Genomic DNA, 21,164 nt, shown 5'->3' on the forward strand with positions numbered 1-21,164 from the left:
AAATTTTTCTATAAGGGGTAGGGTTTTTTATGAGGGGTAGGTCTTCCATAAGGGTTTTTTGGGTGGCTGAAAAGTTGCAATATATCATAGATCATTTGAAAACCAATAAAAAGTTTATAATTCAATATATGCATACCATTAAAACATCTCAAGCTTTCAATAATATTTTTTTGTTTATTTTATTATAGGGGATGGTTTCTAAGGGTTGCAACTTTGTAATGAGTGTAATGAATTTTAACTGAATGAACTAATGAACTTTAAACTGTTAAAAAAAAAATTCTATTTTTTTGGCCAAGGAAGGGTAGTTTTTAAGGATTTTTAAGGGTTGAAAAGTAATTAAATTTCATAAATTATATTAAAAAAACATGATAGGAACTTATCCAACATATTTGAACATGAATTGAATCTTTAAAATACGTAAATCTGCGATTTTCGCATTTTTTTCGTACAAGGGTAGTTTTCACCCCCAAATAGAAGAAAGCACACATCTAAACAATATAACTTTTGAAGTGGGGGATCAGATGAGCTTGTATGCAAATTTTCAGGAAAATCCATGCTATCCGAAAAAATTGGGAGCTTTTACCTTATTTTCGCTTTCAGTGACTGGACCAATACCTAAATCACTTGAATAAAACTTTGTACGAATATCCAATTAGATAATAGATCCAATTAAATAATAATATACCGTGCTGTCTAAAATATCCATACCTTATGACAAATGTTGGTAAAAGTCAAAAATAGACCATTATATTAAGGCGCTCTTTTAACCATTAGTCCAATGCCTATAACATTTTTTTTTTTCATTTGTCAGGAGATATTCACGGTGATATTATCGACGCCAATGACAACGGTAAAAAAAAACAGAGTTGGCTCTGGAATTTTTACTGTAGCCAGTTCAAAAATAATTTTGTGATCGTTTTTAAAAGTGACTATTTGGCTAGTTTTTTTATTACAAAAAAATGACTTTAGTGATCTCGTTTTAAGGATCAAAGTGACCTCACTAGAAGTTTGCATTTCAAACTTTCTCAATTTTCTGTAACATTTTCCTTTTCCTCTGCACCTATTTTCATTCCGAAATAAAATAAATTTTTATTTTATTAATTTAACCGGTGTTCTATGCCCCAATATACTTTATTAAATTATACAGGAATTAATGGGACGGAAACCCTACCAAAAAAAACGGTGGGAAATTCGCGATTAATTTCAATGCAGTCGACACCTTTAAACCCCCGGGTCGGAGGTAGCGTGACACGAACCCCTGGCGCCGCTCGCCGTTTCCCCAGATTAGAACCGTTTTTGTCCGATGACGTTGCCCAACTTTTATATTATGAATGGAGGCGATAAACATCGCGGGTCGGCTCTCCCGTCCCCGATAATTTCCCAACGTATAGAGCCCAAGCGACAGCTCTAAACTAGATTAATATGCCGGCCGTTCTCTCGACCAGCATTCGGACCTTAACGTTTTGTTTCATTTTTCAATCCGGCGTTATTGCAGCGCGCTTCAATGGGCTCATTTAGCGGTATCTAGTTCCGAAACGGACAACAATGTTCGTAAAAAAAACAACGAGAATGCAGCACAGTTTCGCTTTATTACACGGGATGTAGAGGGAGAAACTGCGCTCTGTTCCCGAACTACAGAATTGTTATTTCGTTTAAACTGTCCAGAATCATTGGGCACATATTCAGTAACGGTTACACCTAACTAATAATAAAAAAACGTCATAATAAAAAAACAAAAGGTGGAGCTAAACTCAAAGGCTACTCTCCCATTCAAAGATAAAAAAATAACTACAAACATATATGTAAAAAGACTCAATAACAAAAATTATAAACAGAAAAAGAAAAAGAATTAGTGCGAAAGAACATAAATTACTATGTTCTAACTAATGATATTGGTAGCCTTATTTTTATTCAGTTTGTTGTCAATAGTGGGAAAATTAGAGGCCAAATTTCAAAAAAACACCAAATTTTCTCAATTGTCGACGTTTCGTCACTTATCGTGACATCCTCTTTTAATACATGATCTTGATGTATGTGTACGCTATTCTATAGCAATATCTATACTGTCCAAGATTGTTATATGACATACTATGTATAACGAGACTAGGAAAACACAGTGAAGCACTTAAATCTGTAATTGTCCTGAGGATGTCACGATAAGTGACGAAACGTCGACAATTGAGAAAATTTGGTGTTTTTCTTGAAATTTGGCCTCTAATTTTCCCACTATTGACAACAAACTGAATAAATTACTATGTAAGGCACTCCATCAATAAACAAGAGATACCTGCGGAAACTTCTGAAACCTGGCTGTAAAATATTGCGGCATCAAAAGACTAAAGGTTACGTATATCACCATTAAAGTTATGTAAATGTTATGTGTATCAGCCATAACCAAGGAATGATGTGATGAACGTAAATGCAGGAAGCCAACCATATTCGACGACGGGTCAAGACGACATCAGGAATCGACAGACTCTAGAGAAGCCAAAGATAAGAATAACAGCGAAGATCTACCTTAAGAAATGGCAGAACCATCGAAAAATGTGATCGAACGTCAACCTTGGTGTTCTGCAATTAATTCACCAGAGCAATGGTTTGGTAAATACAAAATATGACTTTTCTTTTTCATTACATTGACTGTATCGTTTAACCATTTTTTTTTATTTTTGGACAATATTTTAACGAAACCATATCGGGTGTATCAGTTAATTTAAATTTTCTTATACATTTTTGTTTTGTAAACCGAGAAAGTTTTAAGATTTATTTTTGGTGGGGTAAGTGTTTCTGTTCTACACATTAATGAACTGACTGCATTTGTTGAAATCTTAAAATTCGTCCTGATGCTTTTAGTTAAAATAAATAATAACAAATCTACACAAACGTCTTTCGAGATATTTACGTCGATATGGTATTTTTCATAAACTTTGACACACTGTATATCTAAAACTGAACCGTTAGGATATAAGTAGTTTTTTTTAAATGATCTATTACACGAGCTGTCTCACGGTGACGGCCCATTAGAATATTTCAGACTACTTCGATTTGAATTTTGAAAATTTGTGTCCTGGGGTTTTTGGAAGTATACTCTCTTTAAATAAAATAATGCCATTGTTGTAGCACTTCCGGTTATACCGGAAGTCGCCATTTACTTACTTATTTTAAATGGAACACCCTGTATATTTTACATATTTAAATTCTACGCCTAATTTTAGGCGGACTTTTATCAAGCTTCCCTGTAATGCTCTAATGGTCTTCGAGTTATTTCAATTCTATAAAAAAGTTGCTTTTCGATAGCCTAATTCAAAATTGCCTATCTTTCACATTGTGCAAGCTGCAGTAATGATATTTGGAAGGGAGATACGGGAATATGCATCATTTATTACATATACTTTAAAAACTGTTTAATTTTTATAAAGGGTAGTGAAAATTTGTTGTCGAATTTGCTTACCTTCGAACCGCCAACACGTGTTTTCTTGCAAGAAATTGGATCATTTCAATTACTGACAAAAACCGTCAATAACAGAAAAATTAAGAGAGATATGAGAGATAGGTATAGGGAAGTGTAATATGGAGAGGGTAAAATCTCTACAACAGTTTTAGAATAAATATATGGGGTGCTCCGTTTAGAAAAACCGAATTCAAGAACCATGCTGTATAGGTATAGAAATGTCCATATTTAGGCAAGGTACCTTTAAAAAATCACCATCTTAAATATAAAAACAGAATTTTCCAACGACTCTATTACGCGGCAATAACAGTAAGATACCTTTTCTTACGATTCTAAATCCGTCATTAGCAATTACGGAGAAATCCGGCTTCTCCTCTCAGATACCCCATTACATTAAGAAGATCACATAAAAAATATCCCTGAAAAGTTAGCTTTGCTTTTTTGTCATCCATGTACACGGACGACCTTTCGATGTTCGGCTGAAAAAGCTTCCATAAGGGGGGACACGTCAGGGCTGTTCTGATCCCTCGATTTAGTATTCAAGGAGCGAGGGCTCGGCGCACATATGGAAACTGTCTCGACCTTGGCGAACCGGTTGGTTTTTTTTTCGCGCCCTCATGCGCAGCGCGGCGTGGGGTTATGGTAATCTTTCGTTTATGTTAAGTTGGTATCGAACGGGGCGATACGCAGTTTCCGGTTAATACGAATAATACGATACTCAGTTGTTTTGACTAGGTAACTGCTGAGAAAGCTCATTTAGAGATTTTAAAGTAATCAAATAACAATAATTGGTTTAACATTATAAAAGCGTTTACAAAAAACCTCTTTAGTGCGGATTTTAACTTTGCAGCGCCTTTATTACTGTATTCATGCATAAACTTCCAATATTTTCGAAATTTTACGCATCTTTCGAATTCCCACACCGGTCGTTGGTGTAGGCAGAAATCTGCTGCCACATTTCTTAAAAAGCAAAGACGATCTCCGGGAACCTCAAGTTAATCGTCACCAAGACAGCACCAGTCAAAAATGACCATGTTTCGAATTCAACCACCAGACCCAAAAACGGTTCTAGAAGCATCACGCCGAGAGTAACGATATTCACAGAGTCTTATACTGTTGGAAGAGCGACCATCGAAGATCGAAAGCAGCATTAAATATTTTGTTAAAGGATTTCTTGGGGAAAATCTGGTTTAATTTCCTATAATTATCATATCGTTAGTTGCTGTGGATCGAATGGTTATTTTTTTGAGACCTGAAAGGAAGCTTTAAGGAGTCTTGAACCCAAAATATACATCATCCTTCCAAGACTTACGTCACATTAGCTTGTTTTCAATATTGTTAAACATATCGGAGAAAATTGTATATAAGTCAATAAATTCCTATTTTCGTAACAATAATATTCTGCTTTTACATCAATCCGGCTTTCATCATCGCACATTTAAATATGTTTAATAGTATTATTAGACCTATTGACAGAAAATCGACAATAATTATTGTGTTAGTTGACTAGGAAGGGTTTGGCACTACTTAGTGATACAACTTATATGTGATAAATTAATTATTACAACATTAACAGTATATCCTAAATTACATTCTTAGTAGTCAAAAAGAAAAAAATTGGTAATATAGTAGTACATCTAATCTGAAATCCATTTGTTCTGGAGTTCTACAAGGAGCTATACTGCGTCCACAGCCATTCCTTGTATATACAGCAGATATTTTCCATACCTTAAAATGTCCATACATGCTTATGTTATTGCTACACAAATTTTACATCATTTTAATTATTCTAAAATAGATGTTTGTAGATAAAATAAATGAATACCTAAGAGTATTGTTATTGTCTAAAAATCATGATAAAAAAATTAATCCTTATAAAAGTAATATGTTATATTGTACCAATAAAAAACATGCATTTTTTAAAGCAATTTTACACAGAAGGACAAAGTTTGAAATTTGTGAAAAATGTGAGAAATTTAATCCAAGAAGTTTTTATTTCTTTAAGGCTGCTGTATTTAAATTGATTCATTTTAAATACACAAAGATAGCCTTTGTGAAGCCTTATTACTTTTGCCAGTTTTTAATTACTGTGACCTGGCTTAATTTCCATGAGTAGATAAAGTTACAAAGTATCGAATTCAATTCATTTAATACGTATGATGTTTTATATTTGACTGTGATAAAATTTGACCATACTGCCCTAAAACTAAGAATGCTGGGATTTTGCAGATCTTTCACTATGCTAGGCTATTAAACATTACAATTCCATTGAAGACAGACTTGAACTCCTGACATCTCTTTCGAAAAAAAAGGTAACAAAAATATAAATAATATACAAATTATTAATTATACCGTATGTTATATTTACACTTTTCACCATAATACACTACTTGAAATTTTCCTAGAAAATGGCGAAGGCGCTAGTGTTTTTACTAGTGAACAAATAATTTTTTATATAATGAAATAACATGTAAAAATAAGTTTAATGATCATTTTCTACAATGTAATATGTTCATTAATCAGAGTGTTCACCAAATTTCGACCAATAAATTACTTGATATTTCTAAGTTTTCCAGGAAAAATGTTCAAAGATTTTTACTCAGTACCTCTCACTTATTAATATTTAATGATTTATTTTGAAAAATATACAGTGGCTCTACAAAGTTTCACAAAACACGAAACATTTTTATAATTTTAGAAAAAAAAAAACAATAATTTCTTTTTTGTTTGAATACTAAACAGAAGTAACTCAGATATACTGGAAGATTTTTAATTTAGGAAAAATTGCGCTAATTTAGTATTCAAATGAGAAAACATTAGAAACATATTTGTTTATTACGCACATTAATTTGCCCATTACTGTATCAGTTTCTGAATTTCTTCTGAGGTATAAAGTAATATGCCTCTCGAAACGTCAAAAAATCTAAATCATCGACGGCGACGTGGCAATCAGTCCCGAAGTTGTTCAATTAATCATTATACTTATATACGGGGTGAATCAAATTTGATTATCATTACAGGGATCTCATATGGTCGAAGTAGTGTGTAGATTTTAATGCTTAATAATATTATACTGGAAAAAAATACTTCTTCGTTTCAATTTCATTTAAAAAAGTAATAATTGCTAATGGTGGTAGTAAGAATTGCCATAGTTAATTTCTTTTATATGACATTTAAAGAGGTTCAAATACTTTTTCAGTTGTACTGCAGAAAGTGGAGTTAGATTCATCTGATTTTTAAAATAGATTTATAATTTTTCTGAATAAAATCCAAATCCAATCAATTCAATAGGAATTGAATTGTTTTCTCTTATTAGTTGTTGACAAGTTTAGTATTAAGTACTTTTTACACTACTTTGCTCGTTCGAACTTTTCTCTGTACCTATACTTGGAGGGTTATCCATTAAGGATGGGAAATTTCTAAACTGGATTTCCCATTCTTAATGAGTCACCCTGTGTAAATAATATAAGTACAGAGATAATTTCGAAGATTCCTATTATGCATTTATTTCAGTAGAGGATAAATAACGAAAATGGGAATATTAAATGCATATATTAATTCTTAATGACAGCTGATCAGTAAATTTATAACAAGGATGTACAGATGGAAGCTGCAAAAATTTGTAGTGACCAATAATTTTATTTCCTTCGCGTTGGCAATTATATTTTTGCACAATCAAAAATGATTAAAACAATACGATCAATGTACGTAACGTTAAAACACAACTTTATGTTTCACATTTTATTTAACCAATCGGCGATCGCCTTATCTCGAATGTAGACTCAACAGTTTGTCATTGTTCATTGTAAACGAATCATTGAAATGAAAATTTGAGAAGTTCCCAGACAACTCCAGGCCTGTCCAAAAAAGATCGATTTGGCATACACCAGTTTAAAAATTCTTAATGAAACTCAGTGACTTTAATCAAGTGATTTATATCGTCTCAATTGTGCATCCATCCGTACCACCGTCTCAAAAGTCACCAATCCATCTTCCTCAAAGGTAATTACCTATTTAACCTGAACAGCCCATTGTCTAAAGCCAACGACGATTCCGCTGCACCCATACCGTTGTCCATGTTTAACCGGCAAGGAGACCTGCCCCTGAAATTATCATAAAACTGGTCCGGTGAAAATGCATTGCGCGGCCGTTTGTAGGAAGTAGACGTTATTATGCCGAGGGATAAACCAAAGTCGACGCCCGACAAGTACGACCTCCTCGAAATGAGACTGGTCGATATTGATGAGCGTACAGGAAGTGTGGTGTATTGGACGATTCGCAGGATAATCTATTTATGACCTGAAGCCTATAGGGCGTCAACAGGAGACTTCGGGAGCAAATAGTACAATAAAAAATAATGGTATTTTGTGTCAAATAAACTTACTTCGAAATCTCAACCGTTTTCGAGATACAGGGTGTTAACAGTTAAAATTTTTTTTTGTTCCAAACACATTTACTGGTTACGTGACTTGTAATCATTTATGAAGGGGTTCTGTGCAAACGTCATTAAATATTCGCGCAGTCGTAAGTTTGTAGTACAAATACAATACAATCAAAGAAGCATTTTTATGGTTATTTTAACAATGAAATACAGTTACTCCAGTCGGCAGAGGCCGAAAAGTTACTGTTGGTGACATTTTCTTGATAACTCGGAAATAACTACACAGGAATACTTTAAATGAGGAGTACAATAACAGGCTAATTTGCTGACAAAGTATCTTATCAGGAAAAAAGTTATTAACAATTAATCGTAAAAAAAATTTTTTTTTTGTAGTTTTCTTTAAATAACTCAGCGGGATGACTTTGTACGAAAAAATGCTTAGGACATGATTTTGTTCGTAATAAAAATAGCTACAAAATGGCGGAGGTCCTATTACGAAATTTGCAATAACAAAGCCGTGAGATTGAAAAAACGGTATAAAACTACAATTTTTTTAAATTGCTGTAAAAATGTCATATATAAACATAAAGTGATACAGCTTTCGAAAACTATAGTTCAATATATATATATGCAATAATGACTCTAAGGCCGAAAATCAGGAGAGCAAAACTTTTTGTTCTATAAGGTGTTATATATTTATCGGCATCTGAAACTCGAAACTTTGCCAAATTTGTTCGAAGCTTTGCTGACACTTGAAATTTGGTACACACATAGTGTAAATATGCAGAAACCAAAAGCAATTTGCAAAATTCAAGTATATTCATTTTTGCAGTTTTGGTAAGGTTTTTACGTCACCCTAGTTTTATACGTCACCGTTTTTTTAATTTTTGGACGTATATTTATGTATATTTATAAAATATTCCATTACGGTAGATTAGCCAGCATAATTACCTACAATTTAAAAAAATATATATTTTCATCGTTTAGATCCTAAGCTACTTAACATTTTGCGCCTGTTAGCCGTAGTCGTACATTATTCAACATATTAACATAAAACAAAATCGTACGTGTGGGGTAAACCTTTAACTTTAAGTAAACAATTGTTTAAATTTACTGTTGCATATTTCTAATAGTATACAAGCGCCGAAGAGCGGAGCTCGCGCTCGAAAATGAAAAGTTAAAGGTTTACCCCACACGTACGATTTTGTTTTATGTTAATATGTTGAATAATGTACGACTACGGCTAACAGGCGCAAAATGTTAAGTAGCTTAGGATCTAAACGATGAAAATATATATTTTTTTAAATTGTAGGTAATTATGCTGGCTAATCTACCGTAATGGAATATTTTATAAATATACATAAATATACGTCCAAAAATTAAAAAAACGGTGACGTATAAAACTAGGGTGACGTATAAAACCTTACCAAAACTGCAAAAATGAAGATACTTGAATTTTGCAAATTGCTTTTGGTTTCTGCATATTTACACTATGTGTGTACCAAATTTCAAGTGTCAGCAAAGCTTCGAACAAATTTGGCAAAGTTTCGAGTTTCAGATGCCGATGAATGTATAACACCTTATAGAACAAAAAGTTTTGCTCTCCTGATTTTCGGCTTTAGCGTCATTATTGTATATATATTGAACTATAGTTTTCGAAAGTTTTATCACTTTTTGTTTATAATTGACATTTTTACAGCAACTTAAAAAAATTGTCGTTTTATACCGTTTTTTCAATCTCACGGCTTTGTTATTGCAAATTTCGTAATCGGACCACCGCCATTTTGTAGCTATTTTTATTACGAACAAAATCATGTCCTAAGCATTTTTTCGTACAAAGTCATCCCGCTGAGTTATTTAAAGAAAACTACTAAAAAAAATTTTTTTCACGATTAAATTGTTAATAATTTTTTTTCCTGATAAGATACTTTGTCAGCAAATTAGCCTGTTATTGTACTCATCATTTAAAGTAGACCTGTGTAGTTATTTCCGGGTTATCAAGGTTTGACACACGCCGAAGCTCTACCAACTGGACTAAGTTGTAAATTGCTTGGCTAAGATGCTGGAGATGATTTAAATCAATTGATTAAAATCAATGACTTAATCAGTCAATTATTAAATAAAACAGTAAAGATTTTTAAACAAAATTTTGGGTCAGAAGTTAAACAAGATAAATCTATAGGTATCTAATTTAAAACAAAAAAAAATGTTCTTCAATTATAAGATTTATACACAAAATTGTAAATACTGCCCATTCCATAAACACAACGAAGACAATACAAAAGTTTATTTACCGAAAGACACGTGTATAAATAATTCTAATATACAGAATGGCCTAAAAATTAGTGTAAAAATTAGGGAGTAATAGAACATAAAAAATAGGTCGATTTCTTCTTAGGGAGCATGAGCCTATCTGTTTTATTTTTGAGATAAGAGGCGTCACATTTTTTTCACCATCCGCTATAAAGTCACTAGCTACTACCTCTTCCAGTGAAATTTTATAACACAACTTTTTTGAGGTTGCCTGGGTTTTTTATAGAATATGTGACAGTTTTGTAAAATTTCATTTTACTCAGAAAAAGGAGTAGTCGTCAAAATCACTGAAAATGCAACCTTTTTTGAGAAAAACACAACTAATTGTCCTGAAGTCAGTTAGCTTCTATTCCTTAATGTACAGGGTGTCCGGAAACAAATAGATCACACGTCAGGAGTAGCTTCTTTCGAAGAAAACAAGCCGATTTAGATAAGACTAAGTTGACTTACTAAAATTTAGCTTTCTTAAACATTTACAGGTCTTTAAAAAAAATTGTATTTCATTTATTTGAAATTTTTTAAAAAATAAAAATTGTGCCAGAGTAACTTGATTTAAACCTTTTTATTTTTTGATCCAAAAAAGCTGCCTATGAAGTGACATACACCCCCTGCACAGTATATACGAGTATTGTAAAAAACCTAACCTCAAAAAACTTGTAAAATGTCACTGAAAGAGTTAGTTGTTAGCGATCCTTAGCATTGTTAAAAACTAACAATAGTGGCGCATTTAACACCCTCAAAATCTTGTCTGAACCAAATGTAAATACAACACTTTAGTTTTTCGAAAAGCTAGTGCTAAAATTTGATTTTAAAAAATCATCTTTGACTCTCCGTATCTCAAACACAAAAGACGATAAGTAGCCCGGTGATCCATAAAAAAATCGTTTCACCACCCTCTAATTTTTTATGCTCATTTCTAGATCACTCTACATAGATTTTCATAGTATCCCTAATTTTAACCAGGAAATCAGGAACTCGCAAAGACAGTAACTTTTCCCGAAACCCACGAGATACAGAGATATCTCTAAGTATCTTCTAGATAAAGGGAGATATTAAAACGAAATTTTAGGTGCACTATAAATAAAATAACATTCAACATAAAAATTAATCTCAACCCACACAAGTGCCGTAGATATGAAGTACGATGGTTACAAAAAAAAATGGTACGCCACTGGAAAAAATATGGTTGTGCCATTTTTGAAATACAAATTTTATCATTATTATTTTATTTTGTCAATGTGAAATAGTGCATTGGTATTATTGTAATTTTATGAAAACAAAGTCTTCATCATATTTTACCATGTCCTATATATACTCCGCGGTCGAAATTATAGAGAGTGACTCATCGCTAGCTTTTGGACTAGTAAGGGGGATGAAGCGTGCCGGGAACGAAAATCCATTGGCTTGTCTACGTAAAAGGCAACAAGATATAGAAAATATTGAAAAAAGTTAATAAAACATAACATCTAATATTTTTTTATGGTTTGCTATAACCGGCACGTTGATATATTTTAATTATTACAGCATTTTAAAACGTCTCAGTTGTGTTTTTTTAATTTATAAATTTATTATAGCCATGGAATTAGACCCCTCGTCTACGCTTATGCTATGACGTTTCTCGGGACGGGTAAATCAAGTCCGTTTACACCCAATAAAAAAGCATTTCCCTATTCCCTACCAAGTGCAAAAGACAGAGATAGAATACAGATCGACGTTCAGTGTAACTAAGTCTATAGACGATTATAGATTTTATCGATGTGCGTAGCGAGCGGCACAAAGATAAATAATATTGAACCGTAAAAAAATCATTTTATATTTTATACGCATTATGGTAATAGTGTTTTTATATTATGTCTGAGTCACTCTCTATAATTTCGACCGCGGAGTATAATCATTTGTAACATACTACAATTAAAAGTAATGATGGAAAGTTCATTCAACTCTCAAGTATTTTTGGAATTTAGAGAGACAATACAATAATTTATTTCGATATTCTTCGAGCCATCCGATTTTATTTTTTAGTGACTTAGTCACTAAAGTTCTTTACTTTAGTAACTTTAGTTTAGTTATTAAAATGTTTCTCTTATTTTTTTAACGGTTAAAATGTTACCATCGCAAATATTTAGTCTGCGGTTAAACGCAATGATGGAAATATATTATTATTAAGAAATATGTAAATAATCGAATATTTCATCTAAAACCACAACAGTTGCAACAGAATATTGTCTGGAGAATTTGCACCCACTCCAGAGAAGTTCCAATTAGTTAATAACGTTTTCTATAGCAGGACTGGGCGATTTTATAATTGCATCAATTATTATCATACTGAGTGTTAATTTGAAGCAATATAGCAGTGAAGACATAAAGAAATATATTGAATAAACTTATAAATTATCGGAACGACTTTATTATATCTACATTTTTCTATGACTAAACCTTTAATCACTTCCTCAAAATAAAAGCCAATTAATACCTGCATCCATTCATAAAAAAAATGCCATTACAACTAAATTAAACTTTGTCACACAACAGTGAGCAGCGAAATCGAATGAATCACACGACTATGAAGATCAAGACGACGATAAATTTATACCTAACATGCCTCGAGATGACAATCCTCGGATATAGTCCATACACGGCATATCTGGATCTCATACATAATTTTCTATTTCAATTTTAATGCAGCTACCTGCACCGCAAACCTACGCCATACCTTTGTTTACAATTTTTTCAACGGACAAGGATGTGGAGTTTGTCGCTTCTCGTAAACAACCAACTTTTTCTGTCAGTTCCAGCGCTTTGGAAACCATATGGCCTTTCGAGACACGCAACACAGAACAAGGAAGCGAATAGGTGGCACCGGAGGCTCTGATGCAACGCACCAACGTGGGCACTAAAATTATAAATTAATTACCCTTCGACTTTCCCTGCACGCTGTGCGTATCTCGATTTAAATATGGCTGTGGTAACAGATGAATGTGGAACAGCGAGCGCGATGCGGACATATGGGGCTTGTCGACGAAAAATTGACTATTTTGAATGGCTGAAAAGAGTATTTCATTGAAAATTATTATTGGGCGACGTCTAAATTATAATACTCAAAAAAAACTACGTGTTAGATATCATATAGTTATGAATAATGATGAATTCGTGGTTATCTTTTTGTAGTTGGTGTAATCTACTTCCTTCATCGACATTTAAAACAAAAAGAAGCAATTTCAAACAACGCCATTATAGGCCAAACAAATAAAATTTTTACTCGAAAAAAGTTCTATCCGCAAGATTATTGTAAAATTGTCTAAAGGAACAAGAGCTTCATTTATTTATTTAATAATAGTAAAATAATTCCGAAATTGAAATTTTAATTAATATTTTGTTTAACTATATTTTTGTGACATTTTAGTAAATTAAAAAAAATTCAGTATAAAAGATGCATTTTTTCTGGGGTTCAGGGCTATTCTACGAATCCGTAAATATGCCCATTGTTATTTTTTCGTCGAGCTACCCCACTTTTAAAAAAAATAAATTTCTACGATGAATAAAAGTCGAGATATTAGAAAATTTTACAGCGCGCATCAATTTGAACTTTGGATATCACTTTTCTCGCGCGCGACTTGCTTAGACGAGCTTCCCCCTCCACCACGCCCGCCATTTTACTTAGCAAGTATCTTCTCTTTAAAGGGCTCGTGAGTCGTTAATTTTCCACATTTTTCATTGCAATTCACGGGAAATCGTAGTTTACGTCGTAAACTTTATTTTGAGAAAAATTCAAATCTTAATGTCTATAAACAATTGAACTACAATTAAAAAAAAAACCTAACCTGGCCCCCGGTGGGCCGAAAAGGGGCCTTTTTTGAAAAAAAATTGTATTTTTTTGCTAGCTATCCGTTGAATGTATTTACGGTGAGGTAGCATAAATAGCAACAATTTTATTCAAATTGTTTATAAGCGAAAAACGCACGGTTTTTTAATGCACAATTTGAGAATGTTAATGTCCAAAACCCGGTTATATTTTTTTAATAGGTCGCTTAATTACGTCTTTAAGATTACAATGACGCTTTCAGAATCATGTTTGGTTGAAAATTAACGCCTGTACAGAGGCTTAAACTTCATAACTTTTGGAGCCTGCGTTTGTTAAACAAATTGAATTGTTCGAAAACTATTGCACCTACAGTGCCCACTTTTGGCACACTTTTAAAGTATGACAAAACCCTCAACTTGTCATAGGTTTTACAAAATTTTAACAATAAATGCGATAGTTACAAACACATTAAAAAATGAGCACTTTTCTTGTTTTTTGCAATAACTTTTTTGTTTATTAACCGATTTTAATTTAACAAGTCTCATTTTGTAGATAATTTTATTCCCTACAAGCTATCTGGGAGTCACTTTTCGCTAAAATTGATTTTCCCTGCAAAGTGAAAAAACTGTTTTCATCACTTATTTGTTTAAATAGAAAAGTTAGCTAATAAAATTTTTTGACTCACGAGATGAGAAATGTCTTGTATCGTTCCTTGGACAATTTTATAATAATCTCGCAAATAGGACTTGTGTATTGTGTTGCCCGAATTCGTATTAAAAATTGTGTTAATTGCAAAGTAAAATAACACATTGTTAAAAATTAATAACGAATAAAATACTTATTCTTGGTGATAAACGTTGTAACCGAATTCGTGGAATTTTTTTCACTGGAATTTATGTAAAAAAAACTGTCTCGGCACGATTTTAAGTAAAACCAATGTTAAAGGATCAATATTTCTATTTCTATTTCTATTTCAATTGATGCAAAATCAAAATGTTCTCTCGTATACTCAGAATCCAACGGTACACCGCTTTTTTTAGTTCAAAACTATGCACGTATTTGCATAATACAACCGGTAGATAATAACTTACGCAGAAACTGGACTAACATCACTGTAGGCGGAAAATTCTATTGTATCAGAAATGATTTTTTTGTTTTCGTGAAGCTCTCACGAACCGGCAGACTTAATGATATATTAAACAATCGGTATTGACAGAATAATAAGCAGGAAGTCGATATACCGTGTATTTTACTACAGATACCTGACTTTCAGCAAAGCAACTAAATCTATTTGTTCATGCACAGCCGTTAATAATAAATTGAATAGTGAAGTTTCGTAAGGAAATATTTTTCAGTTATACAGGCTGTTACAAATTCGCTTCTCACTACAGGGATCTCGGAAACGATAAAGTTTAAAAAAATAAAGTTCCGGGTTATTTTCTGGTCAGACCTCGTATTAGGATCATAATTAATAAAGTGAGAAATTACGAGTACTGATTACGATACTTACGAGATCAGTGATGGAAAACTATATCGAAATTATTTTCAAAATATTGCTGCTGCCGATGATAATTAATAACGTTGAAAGTACGAAAAAACAATCAATTTTTTCCGTTCTCATAAATATTTCTTAGGTACCGGAAAATATTATTTATATTAAGGTCAAACCAACTACAGGCATTTATACAATACCAGAAATTGACCGTTATCCCTACATGGAACCAGAAACGTCAACATGGCAGCTTTTCAAGTATACCATCGTTTCCAATTTCGGTCAGTGCAATGTTACGTAACCACTCACTGTTTTAGAAACTACATAGCAGCAATTACAGCAAGTACAACTATTAAAACTGTATCTGTCTAGTAGTCTAGGTCTATACGTGACGTCACAGCGTCGGTACCGCCGCGTTGAACCATGGGAATCTAGCAGTCCTCCACAGAAAAAGTGCATGCACCCAGACTGCTCGCACTATAAAAGCTTCCGCTGCGTTAATACCTAATTAATTTCATTGGATATAAAACTAGGAGCATAGCGACGTCGTTATCGTCCAGAGACAAAGAACAAATTGAACGTTACACTCCCTGACCTGAGATAAGCGTAATGACCTACGCCAAGGTCAATTTGCATACTATGCCGACCCACTATCAGAGGAGTTCGTTAGTCTTTCTCTGAAGTTATAAATATTACGACAGAGATGTAAATTCTGCGCTGCTGGACTTATTTTTAGACTAAGCAATGCTAGGATTTCAGCACTAAACTTCTTTCGGAGGTTTCCTCCGATGGCAATGGCATAACCGGAGATGGTCGGTTCAAACATGCAAAGAGGAATTATTTTGAAAAAAAATCAGTAAACTTTCCTTGAGGATATGTGTAGAACAGGCGATTTAATAAGAAAATCAAAAAAATTGTAAAACTATTTCTATGAGCGCCAACATTCGAATTTTGAACTAATTACAAAAGTTTTGACGCTTTAGATGTCATTCAATATAAATTTAATTTAAAGAATATTTTTAATTTCACATTTTAATTGAAAAAGCTATTACCAAGATCAATTGATTGCTTTGAATGTTATTGGAACAATTTTTATTTATACCAAGGCAAGTCAGAAGCTAAAGGTAAATGCTAATATAAGTACCTAATACCTATTCCTTATATTAAGAACCATAAGAATCTGTTCATATTAGGAAAAGATGAATTAGTTAAAGTTTGTCAAATTTAATAAGATAAAATTCGCATAAACTAATAGTGGAATATTACGTTTGTTTACATATTTTAGTAACACTTGATTCATATAGCAATAAAAGCTTTTAGTATCTTATTCATATAATATCAGTAGAAAGCATTACAAACTTACATTCTGGAGATGTTGGAATATTTGCTACAACTTCAGCCATTGTGTTAAAACCTAAAAAAGAAACACATAGTTTTAATAAAAAACACAAAATATGATTCCTTAAGAAATGTACTGCCAATTTTTTTGCGATAAAATTATTTCATTCAAATATTATTTGATCTTTTTGCTTTGATACCTACAAATTATAAATAAAAAGATTCTGGTCAACGTTTTTCTCTAGAAAACCAGTTGTAAATAAAATTAGAAAAAGATTTTAAGAAAACATCTAAATAAACTGCCTTAGGTTGAAATACGTCTCATAGGAAAAGAAACAGTACAAGCCTCTTTAGCTCAGTGGCAGAGCACTGGTCTTGTAAACCAGGGGTCGTGAGTTCAATCCTCACAGGAGGCAAAGATGGAGAACTTACTTTTTTTTTTATTTTTTCGTTCGAAGATGGTTCAGACTATTTTATGAAAATGTTATTTGAAAATATCCGCAAATAAATTTAAATCTTACCGCACTAGTTGAACATTGAAATAAATTATTTTAGGTATTTAATTTTATTATTGACACAAGCGGTTCGTAAATCCCGATTAAAAAATTTTACTTGAGAAAATATGGAATGTAAGTCCATAATTTTTTTTTCTAGTTGTCATTGTTAACTGAGCTATCACTATCATTAAAGTTAATTTTTTAATTCCTTTATTCGCTGTAACACCAGAACGATTTTTATCAAATTTGACACGTATGAAAAGATGTACCTAGTTAGTATCGGAAAATTCATCAACACTTACAAACTCTAAAGAATCAAAAAAGTTATTAATTTTATTAAAGATATGAGGACATATTATTGCAAATAGCTGCTTTTGCTTGAAATTGACAAAACCATTTTCCAGAAAATTGATATTTAATGCACGTAAAAAACTACAAATAACTCTTAAAATAAAAATAGCAACAATTTCGTGTAATGTAAACTTATTTAAATAAAAAAAAAGTTGTTACCACAAACTGCCTCCTGTGAGGATTGAACTCACGACCCCTGGTTTACAAGACCAGTGCTCTGCCACTGAGCTAAAGAGGCTACAGTACTAAATAGAAGTTTAAACCAAGGATATTTTAAGTCACAATTTACGACTGCTTATTTAGTTTTCAATCAAATTTTATATAAAACCTAATATCAATATTCATTATAAAACGTAAAAACAGTAAATTCACAATAAAGTTACAATTGACAACCATATAAAACAAATTTTATTTGTTAAATATAATAGAGGTATCTAAATAGGTAGTTACTTTTCATAATTAGGAGAGATTACTGAATTTATGGAAAGTATTTAGGTAGTACCAAGGGTAGTTTGTTATTATTACTTGTATTACTTGTTTATTACTATCTACTAACAGATAGGTATACTGTAATATCATATGTCAAAGAATGTGAATAGATAGCACTGATTACTTTTTTAGTCATAGGTAGTCGCCTGATAGCAAAAACCTGACTAATTATTAAAATAATAATTGTACCCAGTGACAAAAGATTAAAACCGAAATTTCAAAAAACCAGTTCGTTATAACGTTCAAGTTCAAATCCTCATGAATTCTATTACTTAAGATAAAAAAAAAACGGTTTTACTGACAATGCAGACAAATATGATTTTATACGAGTAGAGCAGTTTATAGTGTGCCGCGTATTTTATCCCGATATTTTAATAATGAAACATGTTTCAGCTTCGAACTCCATGATTGTCAAAGACAACCACTGGGTAGAAGCAACAGGTAAACTTTTACATAATTGTATTATTATATGTGGTGAATTACGTTAATTTTAAATTCAAGCTTCAAACAAATTTTGCAACAATCCAATGCATTTGTCTCAAATTTCTGATAATTATTGTAAAAAAAATGTCACATAACCTGTCAAGGAGAGCGTCCGCCCTTCGATGAAAGTACAGTAGCTTTCGGTACTTACCAGTTCAGAACTATCTTCTGCGGCAAGAAAAGGCCACTATCACTATCACAAACAGGTAAATAATTGGTATACACAGAAAGTTTTACAAAGCTTCTATGGAGTGAAATGTCCGAAATGCAACACTTCTCCGTTTATAAACAACGGCCACTAGTTTTTCATGTGGGGTAAAATGCGATGCCATTCGCTGACGACTTTGAAATACTCGACTGTGATTGGCTCCTTGGAACAAAGTAGCTCCAAATTTAAATTTTCAAAATTGGAATCTACTGGACAAAGAGGATGTTTTATTTTTCTTTTGATCTATTTTAAGGGTAAACTTTGAATCATGCTATTTCATAGCGTTGATTCAGCAGCACAAGTTCTCTATGACTTCATTACGATGGAAGTTAGGTCTTCTATTTAGGATTTTACGCATATCCAGGTTCATTGGCCCTGTTCTTCCTAATTCTCTTAAATCATCCTACAGATTTATAATTTTGATATTTTTGATTTTAATTAAATGGTCGTTATTATTATTACTTGGCGGCCGTTTTTCGGTGGGCGCTACAATCCTACAACGGTTTTAAGTTTTAGGAATGTAAGTGGTCTTACCATATTGAGGATAGCAAAGAAATTCGTTTTAATTTCTTTGACCTTGTTTGTGAGTCATAACCTCAACCGTTAATGCTTGTACATGAATAATTTTAAATTTATGAACATAAACAAAGACAATTTATCTATTTACGTTTAACGGAAATTTATTATTTATGGTATCGTTGAAACGATTTTCATATAATAAATACATATGACTCAGTTGTGCATCTTTTTTGATATGTACCACTTATCATACCTATTTTAAACATCATGTCCATCTGTAAGATTAAACTGATATATAGATAAGACGGCTATTACAAGCTATTCTTTATGTTTTAGATATAAGAAAAAAAATTTCTTAAAAGTCTCAAATAATTAGAGTGATATGTACTTACCTACTTTATAATTGAAAGTATTCTGGTACTTCTCAAATTGCTTACAGGGTTTTATTTCATCTAAATTTTGAAGTTATTTCTTTTTGAAATTGTATACATGCTGTTACAAATTCGCTTCTCACTACAGAGGGGTCTCAAAAACGTTAAGAGATATGAACTACCTACCTTAAATGGGGGCAAAGTTGCGTAATCAGGGGATCATCATTATGCCTCTAAAATATCAAAGCTAACATGATTAGTTTTCGAAATATTTGAAAAAAATCGAAATTTTGGAAATCCGTATGTTTCATTTCAGCCTTGTTTGAGGTGATATTGAAAAAAGAAGAACACTTTCTCATGGTCATTTTTTGCCCTCTATCGAATGGCATAATCAATTTTTATATGTAACGTTTCGTCTCTCCAAGACCATCATCAACTTCATTTTTTTAAATACGACCGTAGAAATTTTATTACATTTTTTGCCTCAAGTCTTCATGACGCTCAATACTGTACTGCCTCAGCCCGAACCAGATTCAGACGTTTTGTCTCGAAAAATTCATCTTCAGTGTATTTGTTCCAAATATATCTAAATTTTTTATTTAGATTTCTTTGTTTATTGAACTGAATATAGTGTTGTTAGACCCTGTGAAATCCATCTAGCTATTTAAACTATTACTGGAGAGACGAAACGTTACATATAAAAATTGATTATGCCATTCGAAAGAGGGCAAAAAGTGACCATGAGAAAGTGTTCTTATTTTTCCAATATCACCTCAAACAAGGCTGAAATGAAACAAACACGGATTTCCAAATTTCGTTTTTTTTAGATGCATAATGTTGGTCCCCTGATTACGCAACTTTGCCCCCATTTAAGCTACTTCGTACCTCTTACCGTTTCCGAGATCCCTGTAGTGAGAAGTGAATTTGTAACAGCCTGTATTCCGTTCGAATACTATTTCTTTGGTTTCAAATAAAACTTGACTTTTTTATGTTTCCTCTGTTTTTGCGTAATAATAATTTTATCTATTATGATTATGAATCATTTAGGTATTTAAAAAAACTGTCAGACTGCAATGATTAAAATTAGTTGATATTGATGACTACCTACCTTATTTTTAAGATCCGTATCTGATTTCTGATAAACAAGAATTGCAAATAAATAAAACTCTTGATAAAACATTATTTTATTATTCATAAATTACAGTATTAAGTACATACCTACACTATTGAAATAAAACTAAAATAACAGCCTAGGCCAGTATTTTGAAACTACTTTGTACAGTGAATCCCAATTTTGATGTTTTGCTAGGATATGTCTGTTATTATTAAAGATAGAAAGTTGCAGTTCTTACAACTGTCGACTATTTCAGACCAAAACAGATATTTGGTATTTTTATTTTTAGTTTTTAAGAATTATAGTCAAAAAATGACAATTTTTATATTTTTTGTGACCTGTAGCGGCTAAAGTT

General features: G+C 32.2%; 1 protein-coding gene and 2 non-coding genes across 3 annotated transcripts in view; 1 reads left to right on the plus strand and 2 right to left on the minus strand.

Moving 5' to 3' along the window:
• LOC108913471 (S phase cyclin A-associated protein in the endoplasmic reticulum) overlaps positions 1-18,848 on the minus strand; it is a 70,256-nt gene extending 51,408 nt beyond the window's left edge. The window contains exons 1-2 of the mRNA XM_018719025.2: positions 18,749-18,848; positions 16,803-16,853 (exon numbers count right to left, since the gene is read on the minus strand). Coding sequence (XP_018574541.1) covers positions 16,803-16,842 — 40 coding nt within the window. The 5' untranslated portion in view covers positions 16,843-16,853; positions 18,749-18,848. The remainder of the gene's footprint in view (positions 1-16,802; positions 16,854-18,748) is intronic.
• Trnat-ugu lies at positions 17,122-17,193 on the plus strand. Its single transcript has one exon. It is a non-coding gene; the product is annotated as a tRNA-Thr (tRNA).
• On the minus strand, positions 17,792-17,863 carry Trnat-ugu. The gene has a single exon. It is a non-coding gene; the product is annotated as a tRNA-Thr (tRNA).
• Positions 18,849-21,164: the final 2,316 nt, after the last annotated feature.

The sequence above is a fragment of the Anoplophora glabripennis genome, unplaced genomic scaffold (assembly GCF_000390285.2).
Source record: "Anoplophora glabripennis isolate ALB-LARVAE unplaced genomic scaffold, Agla_2.0 scaffold849, whole genome shotgun sequence".
NCBI classification, from domain to species: domain Eukaryota; kingdom Metazoa; phylum Arthropoda; class Insecta; order Coleoptera; family Cerambycidae; genus Anoplophora; species Anoplophora glabripennis.